The sequence below is a fragment of the Lytechinus variegatus genome, chromosome 5 (assembly GCF_018143015.1).
Source record: "Lytechinus variegatus isolate NC3 chromosome 5, Lvar_3.0, whole genome shotgun sequence".
Lineage (NCBI taxonomy): Eukaryota > Metazoa > Echinodermata > Echinoidea > Temnopleuroida > Toxopneustidae > Lytechinus > Lytechinus variegatus.
The window spans coordinates 46,973,738-46,996,731 of record NC_054744.1 but is presented as its reverse complement, the minus strand read 5'-3'; the positions used below and the strand labels follow the sequence as shown (position 1 = coordinate 46,996,731).

Sequence of the window (22,994 nt, the reverse complement as noted above, 5' to 3'; positions counted from 1 at the left end):
TTATGTTAGCGCTGATCGGTTTCCGTGCGTGCGATAGGATTTTGGTCTAAAATTTTCGTTGATTTTTCATTTGATTTAGAAACTGGCCACTACATATCTAGTATTTTTAGTTAGTGCCTGGCATTATTTTTTTCCATCATCATTGGCATGAATATCGTCACTATTATCTAGTCTTATACACGTCGTTAAAAATGATGAGTGTGTTATGATTAGACATTTTCAGGGGGGGGGGTGCGTGGTGTAAAAAAAATTTTTTTTTTAATTGTCAAAAGTTACCACCAACAAAGATTAGTTAGCAAAAGAAAATGACAATACAAATAGTAAAAAATAAATAGATTAAAAAATCCCGGATATATGGCATGGACCCCTGCGTAGTTGAATGATCCAGTGGTTAGAGCATTGGACTCATAATCGCAAGGTTGTGAGTTCGAATCCCAACTCTGCCATTATCTCCACTATGATAAAAAGGCCCGAGAGTGATATGATTAACCTAGACGTAAAACGTTTCATAGGTAATTGGTTATATGCCGGCTTGGCGTTTACCAGCAAAAAATGCTGTCCTGCCGAGTTCCTACGGGAGTTACCACAAACAGAAACAGATACAGTTGAAAGAGAGTAACTAGTATATTATTAACGCTTCAACATCTGTGCAGAACTCACGCCTTCAAACAAAGATTTCAGGGCCGAATATACAGGTGCGAATGTACCACACCTAACTCGTGTAAGAGTGGCTGTATGTACATCAGTTCTTTGCTATCTAGCATGTCTAGTGGTTTATTGAAGGGGAAGGAAGGGGGTGGGTCAAATGAATCCCCTAATTAATATTTGATTTTTAATAATAAAGACTATACGAAAATCATTTTGAAATATCATCCACCTAAATAATTATGTCCGTTTTTTATTATACAAAATAGGTTCATTTCCATTTTTTGCTGTAAAATTTGTCGACTCGATTTAATAGTCTGCGTGCAGATTGAATTCCATGCCCCTGCGATCTTACAAACACGTTGATTCCCCGTGTATTGATCCACAGGACAAAAAAATTATCACAATATAAAGCAAGTGAAGAGGAGATTCTAGAACGGAATAAGATTAGTTTAGACGAAAATCGTGTTTTCTATTTTAAGTTCAGAATCTTTTAGTTCAGCGAGTAAATACGACTAATCAGATATGATATCAAAACCAAAACCTTTATAGACCAAGTTAAATTGTTTTTAAATGTATTTTTTTTAGCTATTTCTTCATTTATCAAATGTCATTTTCTTTTATGTGTTTTTATTTATTCATCTTTTATTTGTCACGCATTATGCCCCATCCAAAACCTTGTATTTTGAATATCTTACAGTACAGTAATACAAATTTGAACATGTTTATAAATTTGTTTTAAACAAATAAACAACAATTTTTATATTCTAAGCAATTAATATTAGAAATCAAACATTGCTGTTTAAAATTAAAAAAAAATAATGTTTTAAATTCAATCAATGACTCTTTATGGGTCAATCGGGTTGGTGTACAATACGGTTTGTATTGTGTACAATACCATATTTAGTATAGCTTATTCACAGATCCTGTATATCTGTAAATTCACAAAATTAGATATAGATCCTTCTGCAATTGGTCTTTTAGGATATTGATCTGGTGGGATGAATTATAGCGTTACTCGTATTGGTGATGACATCACTCTCCGATTCGCATATCATGCATATTACGCCAATCTAGGTATTGTGGGCATGTCAAAGAGGCAGATATGTGGACGTAATCTTGGAAATATCAAAATTTAAGATACTGTGTATCCAGCTATACTCATAATGGATAAATTGTGGTGTTCTAAATTCGTTTGAAGGGAGTACACTTCCAGCCAAGAGTTTTGTATGGATTGAGTATCGCCTTCCTCTTGGATATTTAACAGTGATTCAGAGAAAAAAAAACACCTTCCAAGCTTTTTGTCCTGTAACTATCATGGAGCTACAAGTCTCGAAAATGATTCGAAAATAGTCAAACAGTTTATTTGTTTTGCTTTATTTCGCGAATTGCATAACTCTCGATATTTTAACGCATCAGAACATTATTCAGACGGAATAAAGACCGAAAGCAAACAACTTTTTTTGTTCATTTTACAAGATTGTATGAGATATTACGCTTTTGTAAACCTTTTGTAGCAGATGGTATTCTGCAAGAAGCATAATGTTTCTCCTCACGTATATTTTAATGGCTTCAGTTGTGTGTAAATGAATACGTTTAATTTCATGTACATACTCGTCATCACGTTTTAGAATTAACAAACTTCACCATTCGACTGACTTACCCGGAATAGTTTTGAACCGATGACCTTCAGATTCCATCAACAGGAAGCCAAAAGTAAACCACATGACCAAGTCACACCCTTCCTGATATGATTGGATATTGTTCATAGATGCACGTGATTAAAGCGGAAACGGATCACTGACTTTTACCAACCGATATTAAGGCCAATATAGAAATAAAACAGAAGGAAATATGCAAGCCTCTATATTTTATTTGATATTCATCTTCAAAGCCGGATTCGTTGGGCTTTCTAGGGGTTACCAAAGTGGTGCGCCTGCATCAGCTTGTGTGTCTCTTACACCAGGACACCAAGGGACGACACCAAGCTCAAATCCATTCCGCTATTCCATCACTACTGATGGTCAATCATATCAACCAGGAGGAAAGGTCACACGTAAGATTTTTCTTTAAATTGTCCTGTATTTGTGGTAGTTCTAAAGAAACTGAAGAACGTTTTATTTACCAGAGGTGAATTTCCGAATGAAGGAAATGGACATCGATTCACATCGATATAAATTCATTTATTATTTCATCCAATTATCATTCAATCAATCATAGTATTAGATTAATTCATTCGCTCACTTAATCATACATTCACTCGTTCGTTCACTTAGTCAATCGCACATTCATCATGTTCATTCATTCATTCTCTCATTGAATCATATCTTCGCTAGTTCGTTAATTCATTTATTTATTTATTTGTTTATTCATTTTTTTTTGTTCATTTGTTCATTTATTCTTTCATTCATTCATTCAATCAATCAATCAACCATTCATTCATATATGCAAGCCCTGTATACAAGGGCCCATTAACAACGGCGTAACTACGGGGGGGGGGGGGGGTGGGCACGGGGGCACGTGCCCCCAAATCGGCTGGCACAAAAACGAGATCTGGTCTGAATATCATTTTTTTTAGCTCGCGCTTCGCACTCAATTTTTGATCAGTGATATACGTACCATGTTCATGATTACAATGACTACAAAATCAGAAAACGCTTGGCGCTCGCATTAGACGACTAAGGTGAGTTGTGTATGCTTTGTATGAATTCATAAAAAACCGTCTTTAAAATTTCCGTGTTGGGGGTCAATATATATACAAAAATTTCAGCTCGCGCTTTGCACTCATATTGTTTGTTTAGTGAGACAGATATGTATCATGGTTACAAAAATGTGCTTATAATGTCCTTTTTTTAGGTCTGAATATAAAAAGTCAGTTTGCGCTTCGTGCTGGCATTGTAAGATCATTGAGATACATATCCATTTAATGACAGTCCTTAAAATGTCTATTAGGTCGGTATACCTGACAATCGAGCGCGCTTCGCGCGCCCACTGTGTGACTAATTTTTGCTGGTGCCCTCCCATGCTAGTCTACAAATGTAGACCCACATCTGCAGTGTGTGTACCTCAGCTGCTTCAACGAGTCTGCATAGCAGACTAGGTCTACTGAGGCTGCAGATGTGGGTCTACAACTTCTTTGAGCCACATCCACGAAACGTGGATGTGAGGCGGAGCTTGCTGAAACCCTCCGTTGCCAGTAGATACCATGATTGACAGCAGATTTGTGGAAGCAGGGGCAAGAGAGGGATTAGGATCCAGCTGTTATGACCATTTCTTATCTTTTGGAATGTATACAAATAGGGCCATTCTCTTTCACATTCTGGGCTTGCTACATGTATATAGGTCCATGGCTATACATACATGGGTAGATACATATCTGTTATACTTTGAAATATCAAGGAGTTAGAGGTGATATCTCCTTGGAAATATCTTCTATAACAGTCCATGCAGAGAGGAACGTGTATACAGAATATGAATATGTAGAAGATCACCCCCGTCATGTAATTGGGCCTATATAATAAGTAACATAAAAATAAACATTGCCCTTTCTTTTCCTTTCTTTCTTCTTTTTCGTTTTCCTTTTTTCCCTTTGATTCTTCTTGATTTTTTCTTTTCCCCTTTCTTTCTTCTCTTCTGTTTTCTTTCTTTTTTTCCTCTTCTTCTTTTCCTGTGACCCCCTTACTTTCTTTTTCTTTCTTTCATTCATTCATTCACTCTTTCCTTCCTTTCTCTTTCCATTTTTTCTCTTTCTCTCTCTCTCTTTACTCTTTCATTCTTTCCTTTCCTTCTTTCTTATTTTTATTTTCGTTTTTCTTTCACTTGCTCTCTCATTCTTCTTCCCTTCCTAAAATATCCTGTTTTTAAATGATGTATCTTTTGTCATTTCTACATTATAATGGAACCGATTGATTAATGTACAGAACCGTTTTCGAAGATAAGAAACTATGTAAGCGATGACTTGTTCTCCTCTCTTAATTTCTTCCCCTTCCTGTCTTTCTTTCTTCTGTTTTCTTTTATTTCTTTCCCTGTCCCTTTGTCTCTTTCTCTTCTTTTCCTTCCTTCTCACATCTTAATAAATTAAGTCTTGTTTGCCCTGCCATTAACATTTAGCTTCACATTTTCTTTATACATGTAATTCTATTCTTTCGACTTAAATGTTTTTTGTCTTCATTAAGCCTATTGTGAATGTGTTGATGTTTTGTTTTATGGCTAATATCAAATAAAGATAAATTGTATACATATTTCTTGAGATGAGATTCAGACATCGCCATTGCACATGAAATACAGAGGCCGCGGAAGCAAGGGGGGGGGGACCCAGTTCCAAAGCCGTGTACATAATCGTAAAAATGAATATATATATGATTGTGATTTTTTTTTCGTCATCAGCCCCCACTTTGAAAACCATTCCACGACCCCTGAAATATACACTGTTCATCACATCAAAATCAACTTGTCCATATTCTATTCTGAAAAACAAACAATTTAGATATTTGGAATTCATAAAAGCGTTATTTTATTCCGTATCTAATATAAGAGCGTGAAACTTGTTGATATTGCGGCCTGAAAACTGGACATTTTAAAACACATTGTATTATGAATAGGATGCACGGATAATATTTTTAACAATTCATGCAAACGCAAATCGCAAGCCGACTAAGTTTTTACATGTTTTATGAAATCCCATAACAAGGGGATTTTAAGTAGTGTGTAATAGACTTAATATACAGGTATACTGGACCTACCAATCAAAAATGCTAGCGCAGAGCTCTAGCTCATATGGCTGAAGATTTCATCAAAATCGGATGTAAAATAAGAAAGTTATGACATTTCAAAGTTTCGCTTATTTTTAACAAAATACATGAACGAGCCAGTGTTACATCCAAATGAGAGAGTCAATGATGTCACTCACTCACTATTTCTTTGTTTTTTATTGTTTGAATTATACAATATTTCAATTTTTACGAATTTGATAGGACCTCCTTGCCTGAAGCACAAAATGTTAGAATAATGGAATTCCATGTTTTCAGGGAGGAATGAAACTTCATTTCACATGACAATGGCGAGAAAATCAAAATATTTCATATTTCAAACAATAAAAAAAACCAAAGGAAATAGTGAGTGAGTGACATCATCGACTCTCTCATTTGGATGTAAATGGCTCGTTCATATAACTGTTTTGTTAAAAATAAGCGAAACTTTAAAATGTCATAACTTTCTTATTTTATATCCGATTTTGATGAAATTTTTAGTGTTATGATTGTTGAATTTTTCTCTTTGTATTCAAATCATGTTTTTAGTGGGGTGGATTTGTCCTTTAAAATCGCTCTTAACTAATGAACAGCTTTATGAAAAGGCCCTTAGTTCTATGGACAATTCAGTGATATGAAAATCAAAGAGTCGATGATGTCACTCACTCACTATTTCTTTTGTATTTTTACTGTTTGAATTATACAACATTTCAATTTTTACGAATTTAAAAAATAGGACCCTCTTGTTTGAACTACAAAATGTTAAAACAATGTAATCCCACATGTTCGGGGGGGGATTTTTTTTGGTTCATAAAAAAATATTTCATATTTCACATAATAAAATACAAAATAAATAGTGAGTGAGTGATGTCATCGGTCCCCTCATTTGCATACAACAAGGATTTGCATATAACCACAACTTTTTTTTGAAATCAAGCAAAATTTTAAAATGTCATTACTTTCTTCTTTTAGATTGGATTTTGATGAAATTTTCAGCGTTATGCTTGTCTGGTTTTCTCTTACTATTCAACATGTTCAAAGCAGCTTTTTGTTGGGGAACATCTACAAATTTGGGATTTTTTATTGTTTGTGGCAGTTTTACTTTTTAAATTCAAAAGAGTAAGATTTTACCAACTTTATATCATGAGAACAGGAATAAACCCTTTATATCTACTCATAACAATTGAAATCAAATGAATAAAATCAAGTCAATCTTGCAAAACCAAAGATGTACATGTAGCCTATATGGGACCCCTACTCGACTTGTATGTATGAGTGGACTTTGTTGATAGTAAAACAAAGTTCTTTATGTCAAACTTCGAGAAAGAAAAGTACAGGAACTCTGAACTTATTAGGCTGAATCTCAACATAAATTTTGCCAGGATGGGTTATAACCTTGGATCCTACTAGAAAAAGCCTGTTCAGACATTCTGAGTGAGATTGTGCTTCATTCAGCCAGTTCACTGAAAAAGATTCAGTAAAATGTACATTTTTATTTAAAAAATGTATGAATGTTCTTGGCAAAGGGCACTAACATGGCTAAATCATAGCAACTATACATTTTAGTGCCCTTTGCCAAAAGGATTTATGTTTGTACATTTTTAAGTGAATGTTTTGAATTGAGTACAATAAAAGTAAAATTCTGCAATGTCCCTGGTGACCCATTACACCCATAGTTTATCATTTTATTCTTTTATATGTCTTATTCAAATAAACAGGGAACCCATTTTCTTATTTTTTGCAAAACTTCTAACAACTGCCAAATACTGGTATTCAAGTTTATTGTGAAAGAAATCATTTAAATCAACTTGCAAGTTTGTCAAAAATTTGCAAGCAAATGCTTTGAAATAGTGCAATAGTTCCAACTATGGCTCAAAGAAGAACTTAAAGGAATTGTTCAGGCTGGAGAAATTTATATCTCACTGAGTAATAGAGTAAAATTCAAAATGCTGAAAATGTGATCAAAATCGAATAACAAATAACAAAGTTATTGAATTTTAAAGATTTCTTTTCCATCTTTCCGGTGAAACATTTCCTGGCATGTCTTCATGAATATCCATTAGTTGGGCTGATGGTGGCATATCTCCACTAGTTCTTTTTATTATAATTATATGATATTAGGTTTACTAAAAAAAGAATTTACCAAGAACTAAAAAAATTGATTTGAGAACTAATTAAGTATATAGTTATTTATTGCCGCAACTTATTTCATCATAATGGAGACACATTATTTACACATGTATGAAAAAATGAAATATTTATGATTTCGTGTTATAAGAAAAAGGAAAGATGGGATGTGACATCATCAACCCACCAAATGAATATTCATGACGATGTAAATATAACTGTTTTTCACAAAATACTGATAAAGTTTAAAATACAATAACTTCGTTATTTGTCATCAAATTTTGGTCAAATTTTCATCATTTTACTCTATTTATTTAGATGTGAATATTCTCAGCCCGGTCCATTTCTTTAAGGTTGAATGCAGTCGGTCAAAGTTTTGCAAGCCAATGCTTTGAAACAGTTGTTCCAACTGTGGCTCAAAGAACAACTTGGGCATGTTGGGGTTGAAACAAACAAAAGATAAGTGCAGTTTTCTTTAACATTATGATCTTAATCATTGGCTTGAAAATAAGATTTTAAAAATGTTTCTCTTTGGAGAATTTGAATCTCTGAGTCATGGAATTCTTCCAAATAAACTGATTCTCATTAAATGTTCAGAGTTTTAAAATGAACACCAACTTTGCAGCATTAGCTGTACCAAGACAGTTCCTTTGAACCAATCAGTAGAAGTGTAAAGGGTTAAATTTTGGGTGTTTGCGCTTTGTTTAAAAAAAATCTGTTAGAAAAAATCATATTAAAATTTTAAAAATCTGATTTAAATCAAATAAATCCGATTTAAGTTTATATAAAAAAATTGCCAACATTGTCATTCAGCATACTTATGAGTTTGAAAGTACCAGATTTGTCACGTACATAACTGTACGTCTTTACCACTGGTATTATGGCTGGCATAAAAGCACTTTCAATACAAAGGTGAACGAATGTTGGTGGGCATGACAATTTAAATGATGCTGATTAAGGCTAATTAATATCAAACCGAGCTGTAAACATAACAGTAAAACAGGTTGAATACAGTAGCATGGAGAAATGAATATACACACAATCAACAAACCATGGTTAGAAGTTAATTCCAAACAGGAACAAAATAATAAAACATAGCTATCCTGTTTGATTTAAAGTATGATAGTTTACAAACTTACAATCTTGAAATTTAAGATTTTCATTTTGTAAACTATCTATTATTCAAGTTCTGAACTCTATGAGAATGGTGTTTTTGAGTTGGATGATATTTCGAGTTTAAGTACCATTATGATACATGTTTTAAGGAATACTGGTTTAATTTACAAACTTAAGCGGAGTTTGCTTCATAAAAATCTGATAACTTTATACCATTCCATGATTTGCTCTTATTTAAAATATTGCAATACCAATGTAACCTCATATGAATTTGGACTCAATATTCACAATTCTAGAATAATTACCAATTTCCATTACCTAGCACCATCCGTGCATTTATTTAAAGGACAAGTCCACCTCAAGAAAAACTTGATTTGAACAAAATGAGAAAATTTCAACAAGCATAACAATGAAAATTTCATCAAAATTGGATGTAAAATAAGAAAGTTATGGCATTTTAAAGTTTCGCTTCATTTCACAAAACAGTTATATGCACATCTCGGTCGGTATGCAAATGAGGAACTGATGACATCACTCACTCACTATTTCTTTTGTATTTTATTATATGAAATACGAAATATTTTCATTTTCTTGTCATTGTCATGTGAAATGAAGTAACATTCCTCCCTGAACACGTGGAATTCCATTATTTTAACATTTTGCGCTTAGAACAGGCAAGGATGTCATAATCGTCAAATTCGTAAAAATTGAAATATTGTATAATTCAGACAATAAAAAACAAAAGAAATAGCGATTGAGTGACATCATTGACTCTCTCATTTGGATGTAACTGGCTCGTTCATATAACTATTTTGTTAAAAATAAGCAAAATTTGAAATGTCATAACTTTCTTATTTTACATCCGATTTTGATGAAATTTTCAGCATTGTTCTTGTCTGATTTTTCTCCATTGATCCAAATCAACATTTTTCTGAGGTGGACTTGACCTTTAAAGGACAAGTTCACCCCAACAAAAGGGTTGATTTGAATAAAAAGAGAAAAATCCAACAAGCATAAAACTGAAAATTTCATCAAAATCGGATGTAAAATAAGAGAGTCATAACATTTCAAAGTTTCGCTTAATTTAAATATGTGCACATCTTGGCTGGTATGCAAATGAGGAGACTATGACGTCATCCACCCACTATTTATTTTGTATTTTATTATATGAAATACGAAATATTTTTATTTTCTTGTCATTGTCATGTGAAATGAAGTTTCATTCCTCCCTGAACACGTGGAATTCCATTATTTTAACATCTTTTTTTGTGCTTCAGGCAAGGAGGTCATAATCGTCAAATTCGTAAAAATTGAAATATTCTATAATTCAAACAATAAAAAACAAAAGAAATAGCGAACGAGTGACATCATTGACTCTCTCATTTGGATGTAACTGGCTCGTTCATATAACTATTTTGTTAAAAATAAGCGAAACTTTGAAATGTCATAACTTTCTTAGTTTACATTCGATTTTGATGAAATTTTCAGCACTATATGCTAGTTTGATTTTTCAGTATTTATTCAAGTCAGCATTTTCCCATTTTCCTGAGGTGGTCTTGAACTTTAAGAAACTGTCCTTATGATATTAATAAGCAAGAACTCACAATATTTATGTATAAGTACCAGCAGAGGTTGCTACCCATGTAGTTTTCAGATCTTTTTTCAATACAGTAATCAAGTTCATAACCATAATGCCCGTTCTTCCAATATGGTCTATCAGGTCTAGTCACGAAGCTGGGTTATGTAGGTCCCAAACAATGGAATGAGATTCCCCAAATATTAATAACTAATTCACAATTTTTATCTCCCTTTAGAAAACAGAATATAAATTTTCTAGGAAATGATTATTAATTTCTCACAGTTGATATCAATGCATACTTGTACTGTATAGACCCTTCAACTCGTGTTCTTTGTGTTGTTTTTTTCTCCTTTTTCCTGCACTAATTATTATAATGATATGAGATTTTGTTTTGTATTAATGTTGTGTTTTTACTATGTTTTGGTGATCCAGCCTCAGAGGTTTCTTATTACCTTCATGGGAAGCAACGCAATATATTTTTATTATCTAATCGCATTTTTATTTTGACGTTTCTTGTATTTTTATCCTATTTGTGAAATAAAGATTGAATTGAATGAGTTTGATATGATGAAAAGTGTTTGATAATACCATAGAGCTATCCACTACCATGCATACAATGTATTGGTTTGGGCCATGGAGCCATATACATGCAGCTGCTCAGTGGAATGTCATATGTAAACACTGTCTGATGGCCTGAGCCAGTGTATTATATAATAACCCTGCTCATGGCTCTGTGGTTAAAGTAGGGGATTATCTATACTCCTCAGGGTCCTAAAATTTGGTTGATAGACAGATGAAGTTATCCAATGAAAGCTCTCTGAAATCTTGGGTGGGTGGGACTTATTTTGACCGTGGGAACAAGATTTCCAAAGAAGAAGCAGACTCTGAAATGGCTCGCTGCGCTCACCCTTTCAGGCTGGTTTGCTTCGCAAACCAGTAGCAGATACCACCTCACGAGCCATTCAGAGTCTGCATAGCAGACTACTCCCATGCCGTGACCCACGGTACGCCACTGCCCATTAATTTATTCATTCAGTTACACAATCACTCATATACCTTATTATTATTTCGTTCACTTAGTAAACGATATTTCTATTACATTGATACACACGTGATTTTATACAAATTTAATTCCAACAATGCTTCGAGATATACAGGAAAAACGAAGGATATGGAGAAGAAGAAAAGTAGAAGAAGAAGAAAAAAAAGAAGAGGAGGAGGAGGATGAGAAAAGGGAAACTTTTAAATGGTAAAAGGGGAAAGATGATTACTCAAATGATATTGTAGGAAAACTAAGAATAATGTCTTTTCCGTTATTTGTATTGTTTTGCCTTCAACAAACAAAATTCACACAATTCTCATTTTAAGTAAAATGCCCCCATTGTCATCTTGTTCTTCCTTTCAGCATGTTTATAAGCATCAATATTAGACTGATGCACTAGCTTACCTACGTGGGGGGCAGTCTGCTCCCCCGATGAGTCACAACCCATGCAAGGAACGTATCCCTGCCCTCCCCCCTCTGACGAGCTTGAAGACCCCCCCCCCCTTTTATTTTTTTTTGCTTGTCCATTTTTTCTGGTACGAAATCATATATTTGTGGTTGAAGACCTTTTTTTTTGCTTGCCAAATGTTGGGCGGACGAATTTGCCCCCCCCCCCTGTGAAAAATCCTAGGTACGCTACTGGGCTGATGTACAATTCTATGAGGCTAATCTGATTGGAGGAAGCTCATTTAAAACTTCTTAACTCTTTATCTATCACCCTCAGTAACCATTTCATCAAACACTGGCAGCATAATTCGCGGGTTTTTCATCCAAGCAAGACCAGTAAACCAAAACATCCCTGTTGGATTCTTTGAGACGAGGCCCTCTACGGCTCAACATCTAACATGCCCAGGTGGACCAGCTTTGAATTCTGTAACACACAGCATAGGTATGTCACAGGAAAGAATGTCGTCTGTGGTTGTCGGTTGGCGGGCACCAACATCACTACATAGTGACATACAGTTTATGTGAGTACCATCATTGAAATCATGTAATTGAGTTTGTAGAAAAGAAAATAATTTATTACTTCCTCCTTAATATATCCTTGAACTATATTCATCTATTTCACCACGATACTAATAAGGAAATATTGTTGGAGTAACATAAAAATCACAGCTACGATGAACGCATATTTTGGGGCTGACGATATCTTATCATCAATGCTGTCATCCCATAATCGTTGTGCAAAGGACTGAGTAGGGTCAAGTTAAGAAGCATGACTATAAAACCATGTAAGATTATTTGTAAGAGAAGTATGAATATGATGGGGGTTGAATGGAATATATTCCCTACGAAACAAACTATTTTCTAACATCGGATTAAAGTTCAGTTCGGTGCAAATTTGAAATTTTATACACACACACACACCCATATATATATATATATATATATATATATATATATATATATATATATATATATATATATATATATATATATATATATATATATATATGTATATATATATAATCTTCTCGTAGACATGATAGCATTTACAGATATAACAATAATTACTAATGAGAATATAAGACTATAATGATACAGCTTATGTTTTACTCGCACCGAAATCACCCAAATCTAACTCTTTTTAAATGTGGACGTGATAAGAAATATAAAATCGTAGATGAGCTTAGTACGAAATACGTGAGATGCAGATCAAAACCATGGCAATCTAATTCTTATACACTTTAATCCACAGAGTCACAGTGGTCGAGTCGTTTACTGTGTACTGGACGAACAGATATTCGGAAGTTATCAGAGGAGGTAGGACTTAAAATAAAATTAATCGCGTTTATATATCGTTCTACAAAGGTATCTGGTAACATGATCCCTTTTGAAAGAAATATATATATTTTCCAAAATAAAACGTTAAAGAAATATTGCAAGCACAATGAGAAAATTACACTGATTATCCCCCGATACCACATTTCATTATTTTCTTAATACATGAACACTGAATGTCACATTATGTGGAGTGCATTTATATTCCTCATTAAAGGGGAAGTTCACCCTGAAGAAAAGTTTGTTGTAAAAATAGCAGAAAAAATAATAAAAAATATTGGTGAAGTTTTGAGGAAAATCCGTTAAAGATTAAGAAATTTATTAGAATTCAAAGTTTTGGATTTGTGACGTCATATGCGAGCAGCATTCCTACATAGCGAATGGTAAAAAATCAATGAATTTCAAATTTTGTACGGTTCCTGATAACTTTATTTTGTTTTCTATTTATGATCGGGTGTGAAATGATTTGTCTATTGATATACAAAAGGCACAGTAAAAACCATTTTCAATTTTCTGAGAAAATGACATTTCATATATTTTTTACCATTCGCTTTGTATATAGGAATGCTGCTCGCATATGACGTCACAAATTCAAAACTTTGAATTCTAATAACTTTCTTAATCATTGACGGATTTTCCTCAAACCTTCACCAATATTTTTTATTATTTTTTCTGCTATTTTTACAACAAACTTTTCTTCAGGGTGAACTTCCCCTTTAAGTCCATATCATAGTCTAAGGCATCGGATTGCATAAAGTTGCATTTTAGGTGCATTAATTCAAACTTGGAGAGAGAGAAAAAAAAGAGATTTGCAATATGATATGAATAAACAAGATCTAATTTCAGTAATGGTTGTCTATACAGTAATTTTGCCGCCCCCCCAAAAAAAAAATCGCTTCACACCTTGCATTTGCAAGGACCTTGAATTTGTTTTAATCAATTGATTTTATACGCCATGCAATAAATAAGCACAGTAAAATCGCTGTTCAATTTGATTATAAAATGCAACGCTGTTTATTCTATGAGCATAACGGTGGGTGTTTTTTCAAAACAACCTTGCGCTGTTTAAAATGCCAAGATTATCATAATTATAGATTTCGGACATATCCCACTGTAATTAATGTTCTCTCAACGTTTTTCTCTCAAGCTGGTGGAGTTTATAACTGTCCCGAGATGTTTGAATTTTCATTGGAGAAAGACCAAAGCTATGCTATTGTTGATTTGGACGATGTGTTGGGTCAAGGTGTACCACCTTACGACATCATCAGCGGGCCGGTGATGTCGAGTCCAACACAATTAGACTACAGTGAGACACTCCGTCAAGGTGTGACAGTGACTGTCAGGATGAGAGGAGCCATTGATACCAGCAATGATTGCTCGTTTCTTCTCATACTAACAGGTCAGTCGGATTCTGGGTTGGATACAGGATTGATAGGGGGAGGGGACCTTTCCACCGCTAAAAAAATGACTGCAACAGTAAAATTAATATTTTAACTGGTATAATTATGATATGATTACTTACTAGCGAAGAATATAATCGATGGACATGGTGGAGAGCAATAAATGAAGTACAAAGATTATAAAGTTACATAAACCATTATTAAACTTTAATCTTTATTACAGACAGCAATGTACGAGAAAAAGGTATCTTAAAATACAAAGGCACTTATGCTTATTTTTTAGAGAGGTTGAGTCAAGTGGCGACATAAATCACACTTTATTATACTGGTTAAAGTGATTGGTTAACATTGGTTTGACTTTTTAAAAATCTGAGCTAGAAGGTCACACTTGTCACCTGTGTCTGTGATATGTTCCAAAAATGAAGCCCAGAAAAAATTGCGTTCGAAAACGATTATTTAGTGCTTCAAAAATTGAAATATAAAGTGACCGGAAACACCATCTTAATTTCATCCCATACACGTATGTGTACTATTTAAGTGTCTATAAGACGCCTATTTACAAAATTGGGGTTTGTCTTGTAGTTTTAGCTTTTCATTCTCAATAATGGTTGTTTTCAGGGTTTATTAGTTCTAATACATGCACTTGTACACATGTTTCATCTTGGTTTGATAATTTTTTAAATCGGCTGCTCACAAAGTTAAACAATACCTTTTAACAAATATCAACGGTTTGTACATATTAATTTCGCAAGCTGATGCTTCATTAATGCCAATATAACAATATATTTCCCAGTCAAACTGTGTGTAATTGTCATATTCCCTAATTTTCTTTTCTTATTCCTCCTATCCTTGCTATCTAATTTGAATAGCTCCTGTCCCCACTGCATGGTCTCGCTACTGTGATACTTAACCCATTGGCTGAGTTTGATCTCTATACCTTACCTATCTTCCATCCCCTCTCTAGATAACCAGGCACCCAATATAACATGTCCACAAAACCGCCTGCTTCAGACATCTTCATCGGATATCGAGGTCTTCTGGCCCCCAGCGGTAGCCAGAGATAATGTCGGACTCAGATCTAGTAACCCTATCGTCTATTCACACATCAATGGTATCAGACTACCTGTTTCGCCAGACCCGGTTATAATAACAGTGACGGCGTATGATACATCGGGCAACGCAGCCACGTGTGACTTTAGGATATTGGTGGGAGAGCAAGGTATGGGTAAAGAAATAGATCATTACCAGGTCATAAAAACCACGATTACATCTTGTAGTGTATGATGAAACTGGCTCAAGGCGCACAAATCTTATTGAAAATCAATTCAACGGCATTGCAAATACACATACTAAATCACTTCGAGGTCTGAGTGGGGTGAGGGAGGGGGAGTGGGGGGGGGGGAATCACTCTCCATATGACCTGCTATCTACCCTAGTCCGACAACCTCAGTCTAAATGGCGTAATATGCAAAGCCTAATTTGCAACCTGTCAAGATCTCACTGGTCTCTGTATTACTGCCAACGATGACAACATGCATTTAATTATTGATCTCTCCAAAGGTGTCGACGACGACAACCTCATCATGATCGACTGTCCCGACAACGATGTCATCACCTTCCCTCTGGATCCTGGTAAAGATAGTAGTACCATCGACCTGGACATCCAGGGACGCGATGTCAACGGACAGCCCGTACCCATCTACCGTACCGCTGGACCTACCGATGTCACCCTACCGGGGATAGTTCAGTACTCGGAGAGGTTCAGGGAGGGGCAACGGTTCACATTCGTGGCAGAAGATCCCACTACGAATGAGAAGCGTACTTGCAGCTTCGTACTTAAAATCGTTGGTAAACCAGCTTAGTTACTTTTTCACTAGACTCGCTAAAGTTCACAAAGACTGGTATACTACTGATATTTAATTGAGAATACAAAGTTGTGATTTTTCCTGTCAACGTTAATTCTAAGCGGAAATTATGTATTGAATCAAAATCAGGATATCGGCTCCATCTTACCTCTCTGCTTCTATTGGGCAATATGTTAAAGAATGCAATCATTGAATTTATTTTTACGATAGTCCCTTTCTCTAATTCTTTTTTTAAAAACAGACGATGAGACCCCGACCATCGAATGTCCGCAAAATATCAGAGTGAGAACAAATAGGGACACGACTCCGGTCACATGGTCTCCGGCTCAAGCATCGGACAACCTTGCTGCCTCTTACAACATCACTATATCATACAGCCCTGAGAATGGTTCGATCCTTGAAGCTTCAGATCCACCTAAGATGAGTGTCATCACCGCCGAAGCCAGCGATACATTCAATAACGTTGCTCGATGTCAGTTTATTGCCTCTGTCCAGAAAGTCGGTAGGTGGACCTTCTGGTAGCTTTGACTGCGTGAATGTTAGGAGGTGTTTAGTATGCCATTGTTTAATCAGGAAAACGGGGGTTCCCTAGTCAATCACAAAACATGCAAAGTGAGAATTTTAATATTTTCATATGAAATCAATCTGCGGGATTGCATGTTTACTGTTCCTCCTCCTTAGAACGGCAGTAAGATTGCATGATGGCTTTGCATCATGAACATGATGAAGTTCAAAATGTTCAGGAGCGTCTTCGTTGCAGACGTTTGCTTGACATGCTTTAACAGTGTTTGATGAAAATTCTCACCAATGCTCTTTGAAACAGTGTTTATTTAAAGAGAGGTATCTCGCCATACTTATCCAGATACACCGTCTGGATTTACATTTGCAGATTTTTTTTTTAAAGAGAAATATCAGGGGTTCATGCAAGGTTGATCACTTTAATAAGATAGGCTTGATAAAAGAATAAATGTACGAAACAAAGCATTTCATTCTAAATCTTGTATGTGCTTGTATAGCCCGTGTTTGATGTTATATTCATGGACTTCGATTATTGAACGTTTAAACATTCAAAAATCGTTTCTTTCTTGTATGCGTTTAACAGGTGCAGTTTGTCCATTTCCGAGTCTTCCAAATACTTCAGCAGTCTGCCAGGAGACGGCATCAGGTCAAACACAATGTAGTGTTTCATGTGACTTTGGTTTCCTATATGTCATGACTTCTAACCAATTCATCTGTGAGATGGCAACTGATGGCGTTACATATTGGAACCCGTTACCCAATGACGCAATGTGCGCAGGTAAAATAATGTAACCGCTTAAATAATAATTTTCTCTATTTTCTATTGGGGGACTAGGTTATAGTAATGGATTCGCTGTCTTATCAGCTCGTATGCCACAGGCTATAGATAAAGCTGCCAATTGCCTGGGTGGTTGTGCGAACTCTCAAACCCAGGCCTACTCTTTATCTCGACTCACGATTTTTTTTTCTCTAAATAATCCTCATTCTACTCTAACCAGAACCTGAATTGGGAGAACGAATATATCAAACCGTAACGATACGTTTCATCATTCCGCAAGAGACGTGTCTCAACGACGAAGACCTTCCCCGTATTGTTCGAACCTATATCGTTCCTCAACTACTGGAGGAATCCTTATGTGAGTACGAGGACGCTAAAGCATGCGAAGATAGTTATATCATACCACACTGTGGCGGGAAATCAGGGGCGAAGAAACGACGACAGTCAGCGCGGACACTTCTTGATGTCGACATCGAAGTCAGCTCCGTGGTCGATAGTAATACAGACAATATGCGAGGTAAGCAAATTTCACATACCTCTTAACTCCGATGCGTCAGTTCGCGAACTCTGCATGCACTGCATTCTTAGAGTCTTTGTGAAGGCTTCCTTACATATCAAACCACTATGTCCCCCTTTCCTTAAATCCTGGACCCAGCCTTGAGATAGACAGAAAACATTTTCACATAGGCGGCAGAAGCGGGGGGAACAGCCCTCCCCCCCCCCCTAAATTTGAGGTGGGGGGACGGCCCCCTTATTTTTTAGTTGATAACCTTTATTTTATTTCATTTGCTTGTCAATTTCGTTTTTCCTGTGTCCCCCTAAAAATGTTTCTGCCCCCTGTAATTTAGGTTGATAACCTTTTTTTTTTTGGGGGGGGGGGGCTTGTCAATTTTTTTTTACATGTGTCCATCACAATTTCAGGTGGACCACCCTTAAAATTTTTGGCTTCCGCCGCCAATGTATTTTCAGGATGAATAAATCAGTTATGAAAAGCATGTATCTAAAGGCCCCGTAATAAGTCTAGTGACATGTCACGTAACAGAATACATCTCACAACCATGGGTTGACAACTTCTTGTTGTGAGTTTCTCTTAACTTTTTCTTAAATCTGACGAAAAGGGACAAAAACTATGATTGAGAAACATTTATTGTCTTTGCTGTTAGCCTGCTTGATAGTCTTATTCTAATGTTCGAACAACGTGAAATGAATCACAAGTTAATTTTGTTTGGTCACTCATAGTGGCAAGTATGGAGCAAGACGTTGATACTCTCGTCAAGATGATCGAAAGGCACGTGATGGAAAGTCGGATTACAATCCGGATCGATGGGAATGACTATAATTCAGAGACGGACTGGTCGGTCGTTTCATCAGGTTTCACTTGGTCATGTCCTCGAGGATGGAAGATCACTGACCGTGGATGTGGTAAGTTCAACCAATATCTTTACCATCACCATCATAATCATCATCTTCTTCTTCTACTATTACTACTACCACCACCACCACTACTACTACTACAACTTCTACTACTACTACTATACTACTACTACTACTACTACTACTACTACTACTACTACTACTACTACTACTACTACTACTACTACTACTACTACTACCTCTGCTACTGCTACTTCTTCTTATTATTATTCTCCTCCTCCTTCTTCTTCTTCTTCTCTTCCTTTCTTGTATTCTTCTTTTACTTCTTCCAATGAGGGTGTTGCTTTGAGCATTGACTTAGGTGGATGCTGAGGTGTTAAACGTGAAAATAATACAAGACAATTAATATCTTAGTATTTCACCATCGATGATTATTCTTACTCAAACACTTAACATCCTCTTCGTCCTCCTGCAACTACACTGTTTAAAAAACCCTGATTTTACAGAAAAATAAAAGAAGATTTTGCAGAAAGCAGTACCAGAATCATTCTTTAAATTCATGAAACAGGAATTTTTCTGCATTTTAACAGAACAGGTCTGTTAGAAAAAGGGGAAAAGAGTGTTTTATTTAAGGAAATTTGTAAGATTACACACACCAAATACCAATTTCCTGTAAGATTACGCAATCTGGTAAGATTACAGGTGTTCTCGAGACTCTGCTGCAGGAACTTCTTTTAGTTTAAGGATAAATTTTCTAACAGTGTACTAGTTTTAACCGATAGCAAAAATAATGATCAGGTGATGATGATAATGATGTTGATGATAAAAACATGTCAAGAAAAAAATAAATCGTATACCACATTATTGTGGAGTGATACACTGGTGTTACTTCTTGGGTAACTCCCTCATTTAATGGATCGCATCATTTTATAGGGAATAGTAATAAAACAGGGTGTACCGTCTGGATCAAGACGTAATCATGAGAGCCTTTCATCAACATTAATGTCCGACAATAATTATCAGATCTGAAAACTTTCCTTGATTTTGGATTGGCTGAGAAGCACTTTTACTGTGGTAACTGTCGGATAAAATGGGACTTGTTGGAAACAGCGCCAGAAAGAAACGCTCTCCTGAACGTGACCACGGATACCCTTGTCAAACTGAGTGTCAGGTATTTCGCTATAGACAAAGGTTTACTTGATATAATAGCTATAACAACCTTTAACCTATCTATCTGCCTGTCTCACCTACTTTTCTTTGGTAGTTCCTTGCCCACGAGGAACATACTTTGAAGAAACTAGGAACATATGTGAGTTTTGTCCTGTGGAAGACTATCAAGACCTTCCTCAGCAGACATCCTGCAAGCCGTGTACAGGAGAGAACATCGTAGGCGGAGAAGGGAAGATATCTGAACGCGGATGTAAGATACATATCTATAACTTATTACTATACTACTTCAGTACTACTGCTATCATCACAATAATTCTACTACTACTACTACTACTACTACTACTACTCCTCCTCATCCTCCTACTACTCCTACTAGTACAACTACTACTACTTCTGCTGCTACTTCTACTACTACTATCCCCATTACTGCTACTATAATTACTACCACTACTACTACTACTACTACTACTAATACTGCTTCTACTGCTACACTACTCTACTACTACTACTACTACTACTTCTCCTCATCCTCCTTCTACTACTACTTGCTACTATTGCCGTTGTTGTTGCTGCCCTGTCCGTTTTTTTCTTTCTGTCTCTTTCATTGTTTTGGGGGCAAATATTAATGTGCAACTCCGAATATACCTTTTATTATAATTGTTTTATAAGGTTTTTACTGTCTATAGTCTGCAGGCCTTGATTGAAACTTTGATCAACAATTAGGTCTTCACACAAGACTAGTGCCTGAGCGAGAAGTCCTTCAGTACATAGGACATTGTAGGTCATGTAGTATTCAGTATTCAGACCACTTAACTAGAGTGAAGGGTTTGCAGAGCAGACTTTGTACTGCCCTACACATCATAATTATATAAAAAAAAACATGGATTTGTCGAACAAAAGTTTGTTTAAAAGGTATATTCTTTCATACCATTCTTTAAGGTTCGTCGGTCACTCCTTCAGAACCCCAGGAAACAACTTTTACGAGCCTTACTGCCATATTCGTCATCTTCTGTATCATCTTATGTCTCGGTATCCTCTTCCTCGTCATCATCGGTATCATCTACTGCTGCATGAGGAATACAATCACCCATCACTTCCCTTCATCATCACGAAAACGATCTTTAAGCAAGCTGCAATACCTCAACCAGGCTTTCGAAAGTGACAACGAAACGACGACCGGTCCGGACATGCGATATGAAAACAACAGAGGTACGGCACGACGGAACGTCTCTAGGCAGTTCAGTCGGTCATCGCTGAGCACACAGTACGGTTATTCGCAAGAGGACCCAGACGAAGTTGCACTCATGAACTCGAATTTTACGTTTGGAGTACGAGACGATGACGGTGGGTTGATAATGCGACCTGCCGACGGTTCAGGGCGGTCGGAACACGGCGGTCCTGATGGCGGTGAATCTACAACGTCACCTGCATCACCCGAAGAAAGTAGCACGTCACAATCGCCTACCAACCAAGGGGAGGAGAAACGTGGTGAGAAGGTACTTGATGAGAGCACTGGAGAGTATCTTTGGCCAGCTCCCCCTTCGCCTCCAAGCCCTCCACCACCACCCCCAGTCCAAAGAGAAGGTGAAACTGTCATGGATGAAAATAATGCACCTACTACTAGACTGTAAATCCTTGTTTAGTTTGAGTCATATTGTCTTTATAGTTTTTAGTAGATTTGTAAGTATAAGGACATTGTAGAGTAATTTTTTGTTGACCATACGCCAAGTTTATTAGAAATATACAATAAAAATGAAATAAGGCAATGTATATTATGTAAAACAGTTGTAAATGAAATTATACATTAAGGGCACTTAGAGATTTACTGATTGGTAAGAATTTAGTTTCGATTTAATCTGTCATCTTTTCATTATCAAGAGCAAGATAACAGAAGAGCGAACCTTTATTATCATAATTATCATGATTATCATGATTATGTTCCAAGTTTAGTGGAAACCTTTTTGGAATGATCATATATAAATACGCTAAATTTTCCTTTTGGTGGCAATGGTGAATGAGGCTGCAGTCTTATCTGCAGTATTCTTTCGATCATGCTGTAGCAGAAATTGCTTACGAAAAAAAAAAAGATTTAGAAAAGAACTGCAATTCTTGCTACATTTCTTCAGGATATATAATGGTACACAAATCACTTAGCAATATATGAATAATGTCTAGGTGACAGTTAAACAAAACTGATTATTATTTTCAAATGTAAAGTTTATAATACTTTCAAATTTTAAAGAAAATATATACAAAATCAAATCCAATTCACTACGAAGAATGTTTCTCCTGATTAAATTTTATAAAATTCCTCTTTACTGTTCAAATTTCCTTCAATCAGTAGAGACATTTTTTTTGTTCATTTTCTTCAATACTTCAACATATATTGTGTGCACTTGCAATAAAAGTATAATATTGTATATATCCTCTCGAAATAATGCTATTCAAGGTTTAAAAATGATGAAAAAAAAAACAAAGACGACTTGTGATTAGATTCACAGAGTATTTTGATGCATTTTACATTCACATTTTCATAGGTATTGGGTTTTTTCACCTGTATTTAATAGTTGTGTATAATGATTCTCGGATGCCGGCATATAAAAGGAAAATCATATTCATAAACAAACAATTAATATTCAGCTCTTGTATGATTGTGTTTGTATATCCTACTGTAGCACGCCCCCACTGGACCTTTAATAGAATTCTGTGCCATTAACCCCTAATGGAAAGAAGAAATGAAGCGTATCATTCGATAAGTCGATTAAAAACCATCGTTTTTTCTCTTTTGCTGGTGGAATAATATTCATTAATGAAGAATCAAATCTCAAACAGGAAATTAAAAGCTTATA

At 35.6% G+C, this 22,994-nt stretch overlaps 1 protein-coding gene across 1 annotated transcript; it reads left to right on the top strand.

The window, feature by feature from the left end:
* The first annotated feature begins 1,784 nt into the window (after positions 1-1,784).
* Positions 1,785-21,870, top strand: LOC121415486. The gene is made up of 11 exons (XM_041608686.1): positions 1,785-2,701; positions 11,982-12,225; positions 12,957-13,021; positions 14,187-14,438; positions 15,404-15,658; positions 16,000-16,287; positions 16,546-16,806; positions 17,407-17,601; positions 17,822-18,118; positions 18,841-19,023; positions 21,085-21,870. The coding sequence occupies exons 1-11, from the start codon at positions 2,500-2,502 to the stop codon at positions 21,774-21,776; spliced, it is 2,934 nt and encodes a 977-aa protein (XP_041464620.1). The 5' UTR covers positions 1,785-2,499; the 3' UTR covers positions 21,777-21,870.
* Positions 21,871-22,994: the final 1,124 nt, after the last annotated feature.

Excerpts from the sequence above, each read along its gene's own strand:
- LOC121415486 (XM_041608686.1), top strand. The coding sequence starts at position 2,500 with ATGCAAGCCTCTATATTTTATTTGATATTCATCTTCAAAGCCGGATTC. Across the intron at positions 13,022-14,186 it reads TTCGGAAGTTATCAGAGGAG|CTGGTGGAGTTTATAACTGT; the intron begins GTAGGACTTAAA and ends TTTTCTCTCAAG. Across the intron at positions 16,807-17,406 it reads TGCCTCTGTCCAGAAAGTCG|GTGCAGTTTGTCCATTTCCG; the intron begins GTAGGTGGACCT and ends TGCGTTTAACAG.